This window comes from Capsicum annuum, chromosome 4 (genome assembly GCF_002878395.1).
Source record: "Capsicum annuum cultivar UCD-10X-F1 chromosome 4, UCD10Xv1.1, whole genome shotgun sequence".
Taxonomy (NCBI): Eukaryota; Viridiplantae; Streptophyta; class Magnoliopsida; order Solanales; family Solanaceae; genus Capsicum; species Capsicum annuum.
The window spans coordinates 217,358,981-217,377,758 of NC_061114.1; the positions used below are offsets into that span (position 1 = coordinate 217,358,981).

General features: G+C 37.5%; 1 protein-coding gene across 1 annotated transcript; it reads left to right on the forward strand.

The window, feature by feature from the left end:
* The first annotated feature begins 15,496 nt into the window (after positions 1–15,496).
* On the forward strand, positions 15,497–18,615 carry LOC107867331 (putative pentatricopeptide repeat-containing protein At5g52630). The gene is made up of 2 exons (XM_016713506.2): positions 15,497–15,788; positions 16,226–18,615. Exons 1-2 carry the CDS (start codon positions 15,696–15,698, stop codon positions 18,398–18,400), a joined length of 2,268 nt encoding a protein of 755 aa, XP_016568992.1. The 5' UTR covers positions 15,497–15,695; the 3' UTR covers positions 18,401–18,615.
* Positions 18,616–18,778: the final 163 nt, after the last annotated feature.

Below are 18,778 nucleotides of genomic sequence, written 5' to 3' on the forward strand. Positions count from 1 at the left end.
ATAAGTGCATAATATAATTTAAAATGACACAAATCATAATATTAAAAATGAATTAAGAAGACAAAAAATGTTAAATTAAAGCTTAAAATAGGTAATTATATTTTGAGTAAATACATAATTACCCCCTGATCTTGTCCGAGATTTGCAAAAAGACACTTAAACTTTCACTTTGACCTATTACCCCACGATTCTTCTTTATTTTATTGCAAACACACCATTATGACCCTCTGCGTGTATACACGCGTAAAGGGCTCGAATTTAACTTTTTGACCAATTAAAAGCTGCCACATGTAAAATAATTGATATATAATTTATATTCTTTTATTTTAAATTAATATTTATTTATTTTTTAAAATTATCCCACCCCCTCTCCGCTTCCCAATCCACCCACCCTTTCTTCTTCAACTCAATTCACCATTAAAGCTCCTCCATTGAAACTTTTTTAAAAAAAAAAAAATAATTCATTAAAGCTCCATTTTACAATTAAATCATATCATTTAACTACCCACAATGTATTCTTCAACACCATTAAAGCTTTTCAACACAATGTCACAATTAAAGCTCCTTCATTAAAGCTTTTTTTTTTTTAAATCATATCATTAAAGCTCCATTTTCAGTTAAATCGTATCATTTAACTATCTTTTAAACTCAATTCAATCATAAAACTCTCAATTCAATCATAAAACTATTTTTTGAAGTGATTTGAAAAAAAAAATGGACGAAAATGTTGACGGAGTGGGGGGTTAAGGGGAGATGCTGATGGGTTGGGGGTGTTGTATGGGGGGTGGGGGTAGAGGGGAGCTGCTGGATGCGGGGGGCGGGGGGGAGGGGGAGGGCAGTCGTTGGATGAGTGTAGGGTGGGGGAAGAGGGGGTGGGGTGTTAAATTAAATAAAAAGGAAAATTTTATTAAAAAAATTTTAAAAAAATATGAAATTAAACGTATTTAACACGTGGCAGCACCTGATTGGTGCGTGTGTTCACTCTCTTTGTTGTGACTGAGATTCAGCGAAAAATGGTGTGTTTGCAATGAAATAAAGAAGAATCATGGGGTAATAGATCGAATTCAAAGTTTAAGCGTCTTTTTGAAAATTTCGACCAACATCAGGGGTTAATTATGTATTTACTCTTATATTTTAAATGAAATAAACAAGAAGTACAGTTATTGTCCACATTGATAAATGTATTTAGTTTTTACAACCAAGTTGACGAGGCGATATAATTTTCTCTGAAATAATATCACAGGATTGATAAAAATAATATTGGAACCTTAAAATATTTTTAAGTTACAAAATAGTTATATAAAATCACCTAATTTTATTTGATAGTGAATGATTGATGTTATTATCATGGTATCCGTTAATATGCATTATTTTTTAAAATAAAAATCCTTTAAAATATTTATATATGGTTCTTCCACTAGCTAGAGACCCTAATTTTTTTTTTTGGATTTGTATGAATTCATCGTCTTCTTTATGAATTATAATTTTTTTGACAATAATTTGGAGTAGAAGAAACTAACAATTAACTTGAACTATTTTATCAAGAATAAATATTAATCCTAAAATGAATAAATATAGAATATTATTTTATTATTGAAATCCTAAGTTTCCAAATAAATACAGTACATATAATTAGCTTATTTCTAACAATTTTAATTGCAATTTTTGGTGGACGTCATTAGATTTAATATCGCAGTTAGAAGTTGAAAGAAGATTGTACTCACTAAGTTGTATAGTTGAAAAGTTAGTGATATTTCGTATTGTTAACTAATATGAATCATTTAAATTCAAAGTTCAAACTTAAGAGACTTTTTTGATCATTTTTTTTTTCATCTTTTGAGTCATTTTTAGCAATTATTGATTTTTTAAGAAAAATGTATAAAGTTCGATGATATTATTGGAACAAAAAAAAGTTAAATGACTTTGTTGGGATATTTTCCTAGGTTGAGTGACAATACGAGGAATTGACTCAAAACATGCTCTCTATCTCACCTCTGAGGTAGTGATATGGACTGCGTACACTTACCCTCCCCAAACCCCACTTTATGAAAATATATTGGGCATATTATTATTTTGTGGGTGATGCAATTTTATTAAATTTAAATTCGTACAAAATTTGAATTATATTAAATTCAAACTATATTGTTCTCAAATAAATATTGCGGACTAATATAATTGGATTAATTATTTAAATCCAAAAAAATATGAGTTTAATTAAAGTCCAATTTTTATTGGGCTAGCCCATTGATATGGGCTATAAAATAGGGAGCCCATTTTACTAAGCCCAAGATATTATCATATTCTAGAGGCCCAAATAAGCATCACGTGTCAAATGACGTGGCATGCCAAGTTAAGCGAAGGAGCCAATAGGACCATGTCACATGTCAAACTGATGCAGCAGACCCATGAAATAAAAGTCCATAAAAGGCGCCACATCACTTAAATCTGATTGGTCAAAGGAAGTCCATATTCATCATGACTCTTCCTTTTCTACAACTATAAATTGAGGCCTCATAATTCTGAAAAAAGGGACCCCCCCTAGAATTCTAACAAGTAGCAAGAGAAAGCTCGTGGATCAAACGCCATAATTTCTCTAAAAAGCTCAAGCATTCAAATCAAGTTCATCAAGATTCAAGATCCAGACCGCAATATTCAAGAACAAGCTCAAAAGCCCTTGAATTCAAGCACAAGTCAAGATCAAGTCCCTCAAGTTCAACAAATCAAGTTCAAATTCAAGATCAAGCTTTAAGCCCTTGAATTTATATTTGAAAAGGCGAATCAGAGGATTCATAGAGATTGTAACACTCGCATTGAAATCAATAAAATTGATGTTACAATATTTTCTTGTCTCGAAATATTTATTTTTCGCACTCGAGAATTTTATTGTCCAACAAATTCTGGCAGGCCTAGTGGGACAATCTTTACCTCTTATCTCAACTTTTCATACTTCAAAGTTCAAGAACAATAAAATGAATTCCAATAAGGTCAATTCTCAATCAACTGCTTCCAAGGTTGCAGATTCAAAGTTCTCTGCTGAAGTACAAAGGATCCTTGGTGTTACTTTCGGAAGCTTGGGAGCTTTCACAGAAAGCAAGGCAGGCTTGCTAGGACAACAAACACATCTAGTGTCGTACGCTCCAACTCCAGTTTTTGGATATTCAACCTCAAAATGAACGAAATCCAATACAAGTGCTTCAGAAGGAGGAAGCAGTGTGGCCGAATCGCTGAAAAAGACTTTAGCTCTACTTGAGCATTTCGGTTCCTAATACTCTGGAGCCAAGAGCGATGGTCATTCAACAAATGCATCATCTCCACTTACACCACATAAACTAAGCACTTTAAGAATTAACTTATGTGATAATTCATGTTACTCTCCAAGATCTCCGGTGATTATGCAAGCAATGGTAACTGATGCCTCGTCTATGGAGGAGCAGCTTGCGAATCTAACAAAGGCAATTGAAGGCCTGACCAACTATGTTCAGAATCAAGAGTCTAGGATTGATAAGATAGTGGATAGGGTGGAAGACTTGATAGACAGAGAATCTAGCCATGCACCGGGAAAAGCTCCAGAGGTTCATGAGATAGAAAACCCTGTGAAACAAACACCATCGAATAAAGAGGTGCAAGTTTCTGCTGAGGGAATGATTCCGACTGGGCAATTGAGGGAATTTATTGAAGTGACCCTCAAAGACAAGTATGATATTGTCACGAAGCCTTCCCTTGCATATGCCAAGCCTTACACTGCAAGAATAGATAGCCTCAAAATGCCTGCCGGCTATCAACCCCCCAAATTTCAACAATTTAAGGGCAAAGGTAATCCGAAACAACATATCACACACTTTGTCGAGACATGTAATAATGTTGGAACTTATGGTGACTATCTTGTCAAACAGTTTGTTCATTCCCTAAAGGGAAATGCCTTTGATTGGTATACGAACCTTGAACCTAATTCCATCAATAGTTGTAAGCAATTGGAACATGAGTTCCTAAATCACTTTTATAGCACAAGGCGTACAGTGAGCATGGTAGAGCTCACAAATACTCAGCAAAGAAAGGACGAACCAGTCATTGACTTCATCAATCGATGGAGAAATGCTAGCCTAAACTGTAAAGATAGGCTCAGCGAAGCTTCTGCGATAGAGATGTGCATCCAAGGAATGCACTGGGGGCTTTTCTACATCTTGCAAGACATTAAGCCAAAATCTTTTGAAGAGTTAGCTACTCATGCTCACGACATGGAATTGAGCATGTCTTCTGCTGGAAAGGAAGGAGCGCCTATCCATGACCCTCGAAGGGAAAAAGATAAGCAAGAACCCAAGAGATGGGGTAAGTTTGTCCCAAAAAATGATAACAAAGAATCCATGAATGTTGATGTGTCTCCGGTGAAAGTCACCACAAAGGTGAGCAAGAAGTAAAGTGTAAAGACGACTTCTGGAGCACGTCCAAATCAGAAAACGTTAAAGGAGATGCAAGAAAAGGAATATTCCTTCCTTCATTCTGATGTTGCTAAGATTTTCGATGAACTCCTTCAGCATAAGCTCATCGAACTCCTAGAGATGAAGCATCCCAACAAAGTCGGAAGGACCAATGACCCTAATTATTGCAAATATCACAGGCTCATAATTCACCCTCTAGAGAAATACTTTGTCTTTAAAGATAAAGTTATGCAACTGACAAAAGAGAAGAAAATCTTCTTCGACGATGAGACAGCCAGTTCTCATCAAATCTCTATCACTTTTGGCTCGCTCGATCCGGTTAAAATTTATGTCAAAGAGCATAATGAGGAGATATTAGAGCTTCAAAGGTCTTCAGTTGACGAAGACGTTGATAAAGGTTGGACTCTAGTGACTAGACGCAGACGCAAGAAAATAAGTCTGCAAAAAGAGACGTACGAGCAGCCAACCGAAAGGAGAGTGGTGAAGAATACGAGAGTGATGGAGTTTCACCCCCAAAAACTTCAGCTTCCGGTGACTTTAGAGGAATTCTTTTCGAGTTGGTTTCGTGTAAAGACTTCCCAAGCCAACCTTGAGGCTCCTTGTTTTAATACCGCCGAAGAGGGGGCAAAGGGTGAGAATCTACCCATGGAAGTTCCTGCATCTTCCAAAAGGTTGGCTGAAACTCTTGGCCAAGAGGCACATGTGTGTGATACAAAAATCACATTCACAAATAACGATCTTCTGCTTGGTGAGACCCTACATAACCGTCCCTTATACATGGTGGGTCAAATTCTAGGAAAGAAGATCAATAGAATCTTGATAGATGAAGGATCTGGAGTCAATATCCTGCCTATCCGTATGATGAAGGAGCTTGGCATCGCTACTAGCGAACTGGACGAAAGCTGTATAGTGATCCAAGGCTTCAACCAAGGAGGCCAAAGGGCCATGGGATGTATCAAGTTGGGGATTAGTATGGATGATTTTCAATCAAACCATTAATGCATGTGATCAATGCTAAAACTTCATACAATGTATTGCTGGGTAGGCCTTGGATGCACGGGAACAAAATTATCTCGTCCTCTTACTATCAATGCTTGAAGTACCTCAAAAACAGAGTGGAAAGAATGATAGTTGCTGATGATAAGCCATTCACTGAAGCTGAGTCATATTTTGTCGATGCAAAATTCTACTTAAAAAATCATATTGTAGATGAGAAAAGGATTGAAGATGTCACCAAGACCAAGTGTGAGGATCTTGCATCTAAGAAGGTCGCGGTGACTATCGAAAAATTCACCAACAGAAAGCCCTTCTTCACTTTGAATAAAGAAAGCATCGCTCCAACGGAAAAGAAGCCAGCTCTTGTTCTTCGCTACGTGCCAAAGGTAAAGAAAGAGGAAGATCACTAACCTGATGCCCAAGAAGAATCAGGTCGCTAATAAAAGACCCTCCGTATTTGATCGACTTGGAGAATCAACCACAAGAACTTCTGTGTTTGAAAGGTTAGGTCCTATAAATAAGAAGAAAAACAACAAACGTCAAAGAAGTCATCAAAGAAAGATGCAGCACTCTTTATTTAAAAACCAGAAGGATTTCCAAAGTTTGATTCCTTCTAGAATGAAGTGACAGACGGAACTGGTAGTTTCATGCAACGAGGTGTTAAAAGTGAAAGTGTATACTGTGGTTTATACCAAGCAACATGAAGAAGATGAAGAAAGTGGTGGCTCTTCATATCATGTTATGACCCAGAACGAGAAAGACGTCTCATCTCAAATAAAGGTTGATGAAGAGATAGAAAATGCCTTTTGGTATTATCATATATCCATCAATGATGATGATCCTCAAGAGGAGAAAGATGCTGGAGATGCTCCATCGCAACTTGAAGAAGGAGTAAAGGCCACAATAGATCCCTTAAAGGAAGTTAATCTTGGAACCGATGAAGAACCAAGACCAACTTACCTGAGTGCGTTTCTAGAAGTAGGAGAGAAAATCGCCTATATGGACATACTCAAAGAATAAATGGATGTTTTCACTTGGAGCTATAAGGAAATGCTTGGCTTAGATCTAAAAGTAGTGGTCCATCAGTTGGCAGTCAAGAATGGTGCCCGTCCTGTTAAGCAAGCCCAAAGACGTTATAGGTCGGAGTTGGTTCCACAGATCAAAAATAAAGTTAACAAACTTATTGAAGCTGGCTTTATTCGTGAAGTCAAATATCCCATGTGGATTTCAAGTATTGTTCCAGTACGGAAGAAGAATGGCCAAATTTGAGTTTGTGTCGACTTTCGAGAGCTCAACAACGCATGCCCTAAGGATGATTTTTCAATCCTCATACCGGAGTTAATGATTGATGCCACCACTGGTTATGAGGCAATGTACTTCATGGATGGTTCATCAGGCTACAATTAAATCCGTATGGCGCCAAAGGATGAAGAACTCACTGCATTTCATACGCCTAAAGGTATTTATTGCTACAAGGTGATGCCTTTTGGTTTGAAGAATGTCGATGCCACTTATCAAAGGGCTATGCTAAACATCTTTGACGGCCTGCTCCACAAAAATGTTGAATGCTATATGGATGATCTAGTGGTGAAGTCAAAAAAGAGAGACGACCACTTAAAAGACCTAAGAATGGTATTCGAGTTACTTCGAAGATATCAACTTAGGATGAATCCATTAAAGTGTGACTTTGGAGTTAATTCAGGAAAATTTCTTGGCTTCATTGTGCGACACCGAGGAATTGAAATTGATCAAGCTAAGATTGATGCAATTTTGAAGATGCCCGAGCCTCAGGATATTCATGAGTTAAAAAGCCTTCAAGGAATGCTAGCATATTTAAGAAGGTTCATCTCAAACCTGGCTAGAAAATGTCAACCATTTAGTCGTCTTATGAAGAAGGACACTCCCTTCAAATGGGACCAAGTTGTAGTAATGCCTTTGAGAGTATCAAATCGTACTTAATGAAACCTCCAATTCTTGCAGCACCCATACCTGGGAAGCCATTGATACTCTACGTCGCGGCACAAGAAAGGTTGGTTGGAGCACTACTGGCTCAAGAAAATAGTGAAGGCAAAGAAAACTCTCTTTACTATCTGAGCAGAATGATGACACCAAATGAGCTAAAGTATTCTCCAATTGAAAAGTTATGTTTGGCATTGGCCTTCTCAATTCAAAAGATAAAACACTGTTTTCAAGCTCATGTGGTTTGTCTCGTGTCTAGGGCAAATCCCATCAAGTTCATAATGTCGAAACCTGTCCTTAGTGAACGACTTGCAAGATGGTACCTTCAATTTCAATAATTTGAGATTGTGTATGTTCCCCAAAAGGCCATAAAGGGACAAGCATTGACTGACTTCTTAGCAGACCACCCGATACCTAATGATTGAAAATTGAGCAATGAACTTCCTGATGAAGATGCAATGGTCATTGAAGCTAGACCCCCATGGAAAATGTACTTTGATGGTGTCGCACATCGAAATGGAGCTAGTGCCGGGGTGGTATTCGTCACTCCACAAGAAGAGGTCATCCTATACTCTTTTACCCTAATAAATCGTTGCTCTAATAATGTTGCTAAATATCAAGCTTTAATACTTGGACTTGAGATGGCAGTGGATATAAAACAACTGCAATTACAAGTATTTGGTGACTCCCAATTGGTGATCAAACAGCTTTTGGGAAGCTATAAAGTTAGAAAGTCTGAGTTGCGACCATACCATGACTATGCACAGAAGTTGATGGGGTGGCTTGGAGGAGTAACCCTCCAACATGTGCCAAGGAGAGAAAATAAGTAAGTTGATGCCCTAGTTGCTCTGGCCTCAACCTTAACTCTTCCAAATCAGACCCAAGTTACTGTCTGCCAAGAATGGGTAGTACCATCATTAGATGAGGATATGGAAAACAAGGTTGAATACCTCGTTGCCATGTCTGAAGCTATAAAAGAAGATTGGCGACAACTTATTATTGATTACTTATGTTATGGGATACTTCCAGAAGATCCAAGGAGAAAGACTGACATTCGTCGTCGTGCACCTTGCTTCATTTACTACAAAGACACACTGTACAGAAGATCATTTGAAGGAATACTCTTACAGTGTTTGGGAGATGAAAAAATAATTCAAGCTTTGCAAAAAGCGCACTCGGGAGTTTGTGGATCGCACCAGTCTGGACCAAAGCTCTATTTTCACATTAAAAGGATGGGATATTATTGGCCAACGATGGTGAAAGATTGCTTAGACTATGCGAGAAGATGCAAAGCTTACCAATTCCATGCAAATTTCATACATCAACCTCCAGAGGTGCTACATCCAACTGTAATATCTTGGCCATTCAATATTTGGGGAATGGATGTTACTGGTCCACTACCAAAGTCTTCTGGTGGACACTTATACATCTTGGCTGGGACAGATTACTTCTCAAAATGGGCCGAAACTGTTGCTCTTAAGGAAGTAAAGAAAGAAAATGTTGCGAACTTCATCCGAGTGAATATCTTCTACCGCTTTAGAATCCCTCAATATATAATAACTAACATTGGCAAGCCGTTTGATAACAAGTTGATGAACAAGATCTGTGACCTCTTTGTCTTCAAGCAGTGCAAGTATTTAATGTATCATGCTATCGCTAATGGTCTAGCTGAAGTCTTCAATAAAACTTTATGCAACTTGTTGAAGAAAGTCGTCTTCAAATCCAAACGAGATTGGCATGAGCGAATGGAAGAAGCTTTATGGGCGTATAGGAAAACTTACCTACACCAACACAAGTAACCCCATACTCACTTGCTTTTGGAGTTGAAGCATCCTGCCACTTAAGCGTTAAATACCTTCTTTAAGACTGGCTATTCAAGAAGGGCTCACCAATGAAGAAAATGCTAAGTTGCGTCTTGTGGAGTTAGAAGCTCTTGATGAGAAGAAGCTAGAGGCTCAACAAAATCTTAAATGCTATCAGTCTCGGCTATCTCGTTCTTTCAACAAAAGGCTTCGCTTAAGGTGCTTCCAAGTTGGAGATCAAGTTCTTACAGTAAGAAGGCCCATTATTACTTCGCATAAATTTAGGGGCAAATTCACCTCGAAGTGGGATGGACCATATATTGTACAAAAGGCATATTCAAATGGTGCTTACAAGCTTGTTGATGCAGATGGCGTGAGGATTAGCCCCATCAATACCAAGTTCTTGAAGAAGTACTATCCTTGAAGGGAGATGACACTCCTTAAGGCACGAGTATAAACTGTATGTCCACTCCTGGACCGCAAGAGTATAAACTGTGAACGGCTAAAAAAGAACACTCACCCAGAACTTCATTGTGACTTGATCCTCTTTACTGAGGTACGTAGGCGGTAGGCGCTAGGCGCTTGGAATTTCATTCTGAGTTCAGTTGTATAAGTGTCAAAAAAAATACATGTCCCCGTTTGATCCGTCGTATGAAAGTCAAGTTTGCATACATCTCAATTAAGTATTGGAATTATGTCAAATACTTGTGGCACAATGGTGGCAACCCATCAAAAGAAAAGGAAGCTCTTTCGATAGGATTTGGAATACCCAAAGCTTACAGTTGGGGCATAGATCTACCACACGTTCAATTATCAATTATGAAGTCAAAAGCTTTAATTCTTAAGGCTTTCAAATTGAAGTTGCACATCTAAATCGGTTGTGAGACAAAGACGTAAAGCCAATGAGCAATAATTTTGGAAGAGAAAAGCCAGAGTTTAATATGGCGACATCAATGCATCAAAATAAGCAAGTAATTCTTGGGGTTGGAATTCAAAGAAAATATTAAATAAATGTGCAATATAAAGAAAAAGAGTTTTCATTGTGACTAATAGATCCGACTACTCAATAAAAAAAAGGTAAAAGAAAGCAACAAGAAGGTTTGAAGGAAGACATATCCTAAGGCTAATCTAAGTATAGCTTATAATTGACTAAATCTTGTAAAGAAGCCTCTAAGACTTGTTTCTTTTTCTCTACGACCTTTGAGGCTTTTATTGTTGCAAGGGAGGCATCAGAACACTTGGAAAACTCTTCTTCAGCAGCTAAAACTTTGGATTCCATCTCTGCAGCTTCTTGCTTGGCAGCATCTTGGCGAGCTTTCAACTTCTTTGCCTTCTCAAGAGATTTGCAGGCGGCAGAAACTTCTTCAGATTTCTCATCCCTCTCCCTCAATACAAGATCAAGATGCTTTTTGTCTTTTAAATATGGATCTGACTCTTTAATTGTTGTGGTCTTATCAACAAGGGTGGATTGTGCTTGGTCATAGGAAGTCGCCATCCCAAAGAAAGACCCCAATAAATCCTGCAAGGGGGAAATATCTGCCCCCATTCTACTCATGTCATTAAGTATGACTTCGACGTCATCTTGGATAGAAGAAGCACAACTCGGAGTAAGGCCTGCAAGTTTGGTACGGATATTAGCCCAAGCCTTCATGATAAACTCCTTTTTAATCTCTGAAATGACCTTCTTGCCATCAAAAATAGACATGGTTACTGTTGGTTGCCTGGAAAAGTTTGACTCCGCATTTGCTTTGACTTTACCACAAAAGTTAGAAGTAACCTCTTTGGATGACAAAAGTAACTCCCTTGAGTCTGGACCTACTACAGACTTGCTACTATCTTGTGGCTTACTTTGATGAGGATCTTCCAAAATTTGGACATTGTTTGGCTACGCTTACAAAGAAAAACATAATATGAGAGGTATATAAAGGCAATGCATATACTGTGAAATGGTAGAAGAGTTGAGTCATTACCTTCTCGATAGCTAGCGAAGTCTTAGATGAACTAGCAAGAATCTCCACATGGGTATTAGAATCACTTTGCTTCACCAAAGATGGTTTTACCTACTTCCAACAATGATCTCCGTGACTACTATCGCTCTCATCTTGAAAGGTTCATTTATTGAAAGTCGATTGAGCCAGGGCAGGCAAATCCTCTTTCTGAGTTTCTGCATGTGGAAGTCCCTTGACTTAGCATGGAATTACTGCCTTAGCTTTCAAAACTGGAGGCTTAGCCACATTTGGGACCCCTCACCATGTTCTTAAGGAGTGTCAATAATCGGACCTACAACATTCACCAAAGATTGTAGATTAACTTCGAGAAAGTTCCCATGAACTTTATCCCACCAAGATTTATATGGCGTGGATAAATATCTTCGCATATTGGGTGTGGCTTTAGGGAAAGTCACTTTTGACATAGAGCTATGCAATACACAAATTCGATGAAATTTAAGGCTTTTATCTAATGAAGCATTGCGAATATCATCTTCCAAGACTCCGGAAAGGCCTTGATAAAATCCAAACTGATGGCTAAACCAGTGTGGACTATATGGCTCAAGTATGAATGAACCTCCATATCTAAAAGGGAGTAAGTTAAAATGGAGGCTCATGAAGTATCTTATCTCTGACTCGTCACCCTTATCATCATCCATAAAATGACAAGGAACGATCTGGCTCGGCATAGTGGAAGCCCAAGTAATAGTGTCACCTTGATGGATGCGTTTTCTCGCAAACTCTCCATCAAAATACCTTACCCCGCCCTCGCCGTAATATGCCATCATCAATGAAACAGATGGTCCATTAGAAAGTGGAAAATGTGTCTTAAAATAGTAAGCAAGTCAGCCATACATATAATGGATAAGAAATGATACTCTGAGTTGCTCAAGTAGACTCTATTAAGACCATTATAAATGCTCGATAGGACTAGAACGGCAAGACTGAAAGTTTTCTTATCCACCATCATAGCTGCAATTCTAAAAGTTCCTGGACGAATGAAAAATCCGTCCCTAGAGGGAAATACAAAGGTGCACAACCAACATGATAGGAACGCTGCCAAATACGTATCGGTTCTGTGTTTATACTTCACTCCAAGTTAAGAAATTGTGGCATCATCTGCACTTAACCACTTCGTGGCATTTGGAATGGTCCCAGTTGGGTTATGGGTTGACTTCAAGCGAGCAGATTTTTTCTCCTTCCTCGGTAGGGATGACTCGTATCTTAATATCCTTTTGCACTAAAATTTTATCCATTTGCTTAAAGGAACTCTCGGATTAGAAGCATCTCCTTTTTGAAGATATTGAAAAACTATAAACAAGGATTCACAAGAACGAGGGATAAATTTCTCATTCTTTTCATCAACACCTGTAAGCTCCTTTGCTTCGGGCACCACTTCTTCATAAGGAAGCCTCCGATATGCAGATCTCCAATTTTGTAAAAGTCCCAAAGTGATATGGATAGCACTCCAACTGAAGTAAGCAATGTGTTGGTATTTGGTCACCAAGCCTCAAAGAATGCCTGTAATATGTTCGAGTTTCGATCATAGGTAAACAGTGAAGCATAAACGACAATCATATATTTTTGTCGCCGTCAAGGTTTGTGCACTTCTAGCCAATATGTCCTCGGTCCATTCCCAATATCCTTGAGTATGACGATATTCACCGGTTATCTCCATGGTACCCCCCAATGTACTTCTCTTTTAAGTACCCAACGTCCTAAGGAAGGAAGGGCACTCTCAATATTCAATTGACGTTGGTTGGGAGTATGAAGAAGCTATACTTTAACCAATCGATTAGCACCAATTTCATGTTCTGAATTTCAATCCGACATGTGGAGAGAATTTTGAAAGGGTGGCCACGGATCTGCATACCTGCCTACCATTGGAGTTTCAATCAATAGCTTGGTTAAAACGGTACCGTCATCGGCTTCAATTAGAAGGTACTTGCTTTTAGAGGATGAAGATGTGTAGTCTCTAAAGCGAACCATCTCTGCAAGCTGCATAAATAAAAGAATCTCGATTAGACACGAAATCAAGATTCAAAATATACATATATATATATATAGGTTCTTCATGTGTTTGGCTCCGGTGAAATATAGTCACGTATATTTGAAGCCGAATTTGTCAGGTCTTAGGGTGACGAAGGCAAAGTTAGACTCTCACGCCTTAAGCTAAACATTGAAAAGGGCTCATACTTAGAGGAGATCATCGCATAAATATATCGGTGAATGGGCTCATACTTAAAGAAAATCACTGTACCATCTTCAAGTAAAATTGGTCGGACTTAAGGTGACAGAGGCGGAGTTAAACTCTCGCACCTTAAGCCGATGTCCACCGTCTTCAAGTAAAATTGGTCGGACTTAAGGTGACGGAGGTGAAGTTAAACTCTCGCACCTTAAGCCGATGTCCACCATCTTCAAGTAAAATTGATCAGACTTAAAATGATGGAGGCAAAATTAAACTCTCACACCTTAAGCCGATTGTTGCATATTGCTATCTGATTCAACCCTACAAAGAAGAAGAAAAGAAAAAAAAAAAAAATCACAAAGAAAGGAAAAAAAAATTATCTTGCTCTTTATTTCAATTAGACACAAACTGCTGCCAGAAGAAATCTCATGAGTGTACGCTGAAATAATAATAAAATTCATCGGTATTTAGAGTAATTAGGCGGTGGCAAACTCCTAAATCAATTTAAATTTGGAGAGGCAAGGCAAGTTCCAAATTCTAAGAGAAAACAGTAGGAAGGAAAGCAGCATCTCAATTCAAAATGAAAAAGGAAAATGAAAAAGGAGCCGTGGGACCTACATAATGAAAAAAAGGGGAGGTGCGGGGGGGGGGGCAGTTCATATTAATCCAAAAGATATCAAATTGGTATATTGTTGGATTACTTTGATTGAATATTAAAAAGAGGGGTCCATGGGACCACCAAAATATATATATATATATATATATATATATATATATGGCAAAGCATTCTGCATGTTCAAAGTGTTCATTTTGTGTATAAAACTGGTCCGTCATAATTTTGTTTGCACACAATTTTATTTTGTGTAATTAAAATATCAAGTTCGCATTTTAAGGTTAGTTTTCAAAATATTAGATATCTTAACAAGTCTTGAAGTAGGAGTATTTGTGGGTAATATAATTTTATTAAATTTAAATTCGTATAAAATTTAAATTATATTAAATTGAAAATATATTGATCTCAAATAAATATTACGGACTAATATAATTAAATTAATTATTTAAATCCAAACATATATGAGTCTAATTAAAGTCCAATTTTTATTGGGCTAACCCATTGATATGGGCTACAAAATGGGGAACCCATTTTACTAAGCCCAAGATATTGTTATATTCTAGAGGCCCAAATAAGCACCACGTGTCAAATGACGTGGCATGTCAAGTTAAGTGAAGGAGCCAATAGGACCGTGCCACATGTCAAACTGATGCAGCAGACCCATGAAATAAAAGTCCATCAAAGGCGCCACATCACTTAAATTTGATTGGTCAAAGTAAGTCCATATTCATCATGACTCTTCATTTTCCTACATCTATAAATAAAGGCCTCATAATTCAGAAAAAAAAGGGACTCTTAGAATTCTAGCAAGTAGCAAGAGAAAGCTCGTAGATCAAATGTCATAATTTCTCTAATGCCATAATTTCTCTAAAAAAACCAGACATTCAAATCTAGTTCATCAAAATTCAAGATCTAGACCGTAATATTAAAAAACAAGCTCAAAAGCTCTTGAAATCAAGATTCAAGATTTAGACCGCAATATTCAAGAACAAGCACAAAAGCTCTTGAATTCAAGTACAAGTCAAGAAAGTCCCTCAAGTTCAACAAATCAAGTTCAAATTCAAGATCAACTTTTAAACCCTTGAATTTATATTTGAAAAGGCGAATCAAATGATTCATAGAGATTGTAACACTTGCATTGAAATCAATAAAATTGATTATTGCAATATTTTCTTATCTCGAAATATTTATTTTTCGCACTCGAGAATTTTATTATCCAACATATTTTTTTTCCAAAACTTTAGAAAATTTTCGATCAACACCTAGGCAAGCCCGTTATAACAAGCTCAACTGAGAAGACGTTAACATACAAAATCACTTTTGATTTCTTTTATATTATATATATATATATATATATATATATATTATATTATAATATAATATTGAATCCCTTCCATTAGTTTATATGTTTATTTCTAAATTTTCTTAATAAAAATTTTGACTCCACCAGTAACTTGGTGCACCAATTAATTGGTAAATGTTTAAGGTGTGGAAGTAAAATATAAGTTCCCGCTAAGAGTAACGCCCTAGTCCATTTCTGGCATCACAAGTGGGATCCACACAACTCCCTGCAATCAATCTCCATATCGGATTTTCAGTTCAATTTCATCCAAAGAGTAAAGATAACATAACATGTAATATTTTTTTTTTCCAATTTTAAGATAAAATATAGTAACCGGAACAATGAAGTAATCTTTTCTAAGTGGAAAATTCATGGCTTCTCTGCCTTCAATAGTTGCGGGCAACACCCTTAAACTTGAAAATGAATTCAAGAAAAATATAGCAACTTCTTTGCCTTTCGAAAAGGTAACTTCTTCATTCTTTTAATTTTCTCACTTGGGTTTACTATACTTTTCAAATTATATTCAATAATTCACGAGCCTTGTCGTAACTGTTAAAGTTGTTGGCACGTGATCACGAGAACATGTCACAGGCTCGGGCTGTGCAAACAGCCTCTTGCATTAACTTGTAAAGTTGTTGGCACGTGACCACGAGACATGTCACAGGTTCGAGTTGTGCAAACAGCCTCTACAAGTTGTTGGCATGTGACTGAGAGGTTATGCCATATGTTTACATGCAGGTTAAGGCCGCGTACAATAGACTTTTGTGGTCCGGCCCTTTTCCCGACTACACCTATAGCGGGAGTTTAGTGAATCGAGTTGTTATTTTATTTATTTATTTTAATTCATGGGGTTTTTCTTTTTAACATTATTCTTGCTGTTTTCTGGTTGAATTTCTGATAGAAAAATCATAGTCCCATAATTTTGGATAAAGCTACGGAGTCATTCAATCTTGAATTCAAAGAGGCACTTTCACTGATCAATGAAGGAAGTGAAAAAGTTGAATCAGCTTCTTATGTTCCATTGTTGCAAGAATGTATCAAGAAGAATTCTGTTTCAGTAGCTGAAGCAATTCACGGACATATAATCAAAATGGGTATTCATGAAGATTTGTTTCTCATGACATTTCTTGTTAATGTTTATGCAAAATGTGGGATAATGGGAAGTGCACGGAAAGTATTCGATAATTTGCCTAAGAGAAATGTTGTTACGTGGACTTCGTTGATGTCAGGTTATGTTCAGAACGCTCAGCCGGAGGCTGCTATTAGCGTATTTCAAGAAATGCTGGAAGCGGGTGGATTTCCCACGAATTATACGTTAGGTGTTGCGTTCAACGCGTGTTCATTGTTGGGTCGTTTTGAGTTAGGAAAGCAGATTCATGCGTATGTTGTGAAGTATGAGATCGGAGATGACACAAGTATTGGAAATGTGCTCTGTAGCTTGTATTCGAAAAGTGGCAATCTTGATTCTGCAGTTAAAGCTTTTCGGATGATTGCTGATAAGAATGTTATCTCTTGGACGACAGCTATATCTGCCTGCGGAGATAATGGGGATTCTGCGATGGGTTTAAGCCTTTTTGTTGATATGCTTTGTGCGGGTGTGGAGCCTAATGAGTTCACGTTTACAAGTGTACTAAGTTTGTGTTGCATAATGCAGGCTTTAAAGATAGGATCACAAATTCACTCTTTGAGCATTAAACTGGGGTATGGTTCTAATTTACGAGTAACGAATTCAATAATGTATTTATACTTGAAAAACGGATGGATTATAGAGGCAAAGAAGCTGTTTGATGGAATGGAGACAATTAGCTTGGTTACGTGGAATGCTATGATTGCAGGTCTCGCTCAAATGATGGATCTTGGAGAGGATGGTATGACTGCACATTCCAGCGGTTTTGAGGCACTAAACACTTTTTTGAGACTGCATCAGTCGGGGATGAAGCCTGATTTATTCACCTTCTCGAGTGTGTTGTCTGTTTGTAGTAGTTTGGTTGCGTTGGAACAAGGGGAACAAATTCATGCTCAGGTTATTAAGTCCGGGTTTTTGTCGGACATTGTAGTAGGAACTGCTCTAGTTAACATGTATAATAAATGTGGAAGCATTGATAGAGCAAGTAAAGCTTTTGTGGAGATGTCTACACGAACTTTGATATCTTGGACATCTATGATTACAGCCTTCGCACAACATGGCTACTCTAAACAGGCGTTGCAGCTCTTTGAGGATATGAGATTCGTAGGGGTTAGGCCAAACAAGGTTACATTTGTGGGAGTGTTGTCGGCGTGTAGCCATGCTGGGCTGGTTGAAGAGGCGTTGGCATACTTTGACATGATGAAAAAAGAGTATAAAATTAAGCCCGTGATGGACCATTACGCATGCTTGATTGATATGTTTGTGAGGTTAGATAGGATAGATGAAGCTTTTGATTTCGTCAAGAAGATGGATTTTGAGCCGAATGAGTTTATATGGTCACTTCTAATAGCAGGGTGTAGAAGTCATGGGAAATTAGAGCTAGGTTTTTACGCTGCTGAACAACTATTAAACCTGAATCCGAAAAACTCAGAAGCTTACTTCTTGTTGTTAAACATGTACCTCTCGGCCGAGAGATGGAAAGATGTTTCCAGGGTGAGAAAGTTAATGAAAGATGAAAAAATCGGAAAGCTTAAAGATTGGAGCTGGATCAGCATCAGGGACAAAGTTCATTCGTTTAGAACAGGTGATCGATTGAATCCTCCATATGAAAATATAGACAATTTCTTAAGTGAATTACATGACCAAGCAAGTACAATGGGATTTGAGTTGCACACAACTTTGGAGCTCAGAAATGAAGAAGATGATGAAGCAACTTTTCCTAAAGGTCGTCACAGTGAAAAGTTGGCTGTTGCATTTGGATTGCTGCGCACACCGAGTGCTGCACCCATCCGAGTTATTAAGAGTATTAGCATGTGTAGAGATTGCCACAGCTTTATGAAATTCATCTCACAGCTAACTTCAAGAAAAATCCTCATTAGAGATAGTAAAAGGCTGCACAAATTTGTGAATGGACATTGTTCTTGTGGAGATTTTGGGAGTCTTGTTTAATTCTTTCTCAACTTACATTAGTTTCTTGTTTATCATTTTTCTTGTCAAATATCTGTTCTCTAATTCCATTCAATATCATAGTTTCTTAAGGGTTCTTCATTGACTGATTTACAGAATTTAGATCATGTAGCTTGTCATATGAAAGGAAAATCACAAAAGTACATGGTGGCTTATATTGAGTTTTGTACTTTATGAAAATTCCAATTGCCATGCCATATTACTCGAGGTTTGTCAACCCATCTTTCTGAGACAAGGTTTGATTTTTGTTCTTTTCTTTTTATCAAGACAGATGTTTTTGAAAAGATAATCAAAGCAATTCAGAAATAAGGGAAGACTTAAAAACTGTGAACACATCAAAAGAACAAATTTTGTTGGGAA

Excerpts from the sequence above, each read along its gene's own strand:
- LOC107867331 (XM_016713506.2), top strand. The coding sequence starts at position 15,696 with ATGGCTTCTCTGCCTTCAATAGTTGCGGGCAACACCCTTAAACTTGAA. Across the intron at positions 15,789-16,225 it reads CTTCTTTGCCTTTCGAAAAG|AAAAATCATAGTCCCATAAT; the intron begins GTAACTTCTTCA and ends AATTTCTGATAG.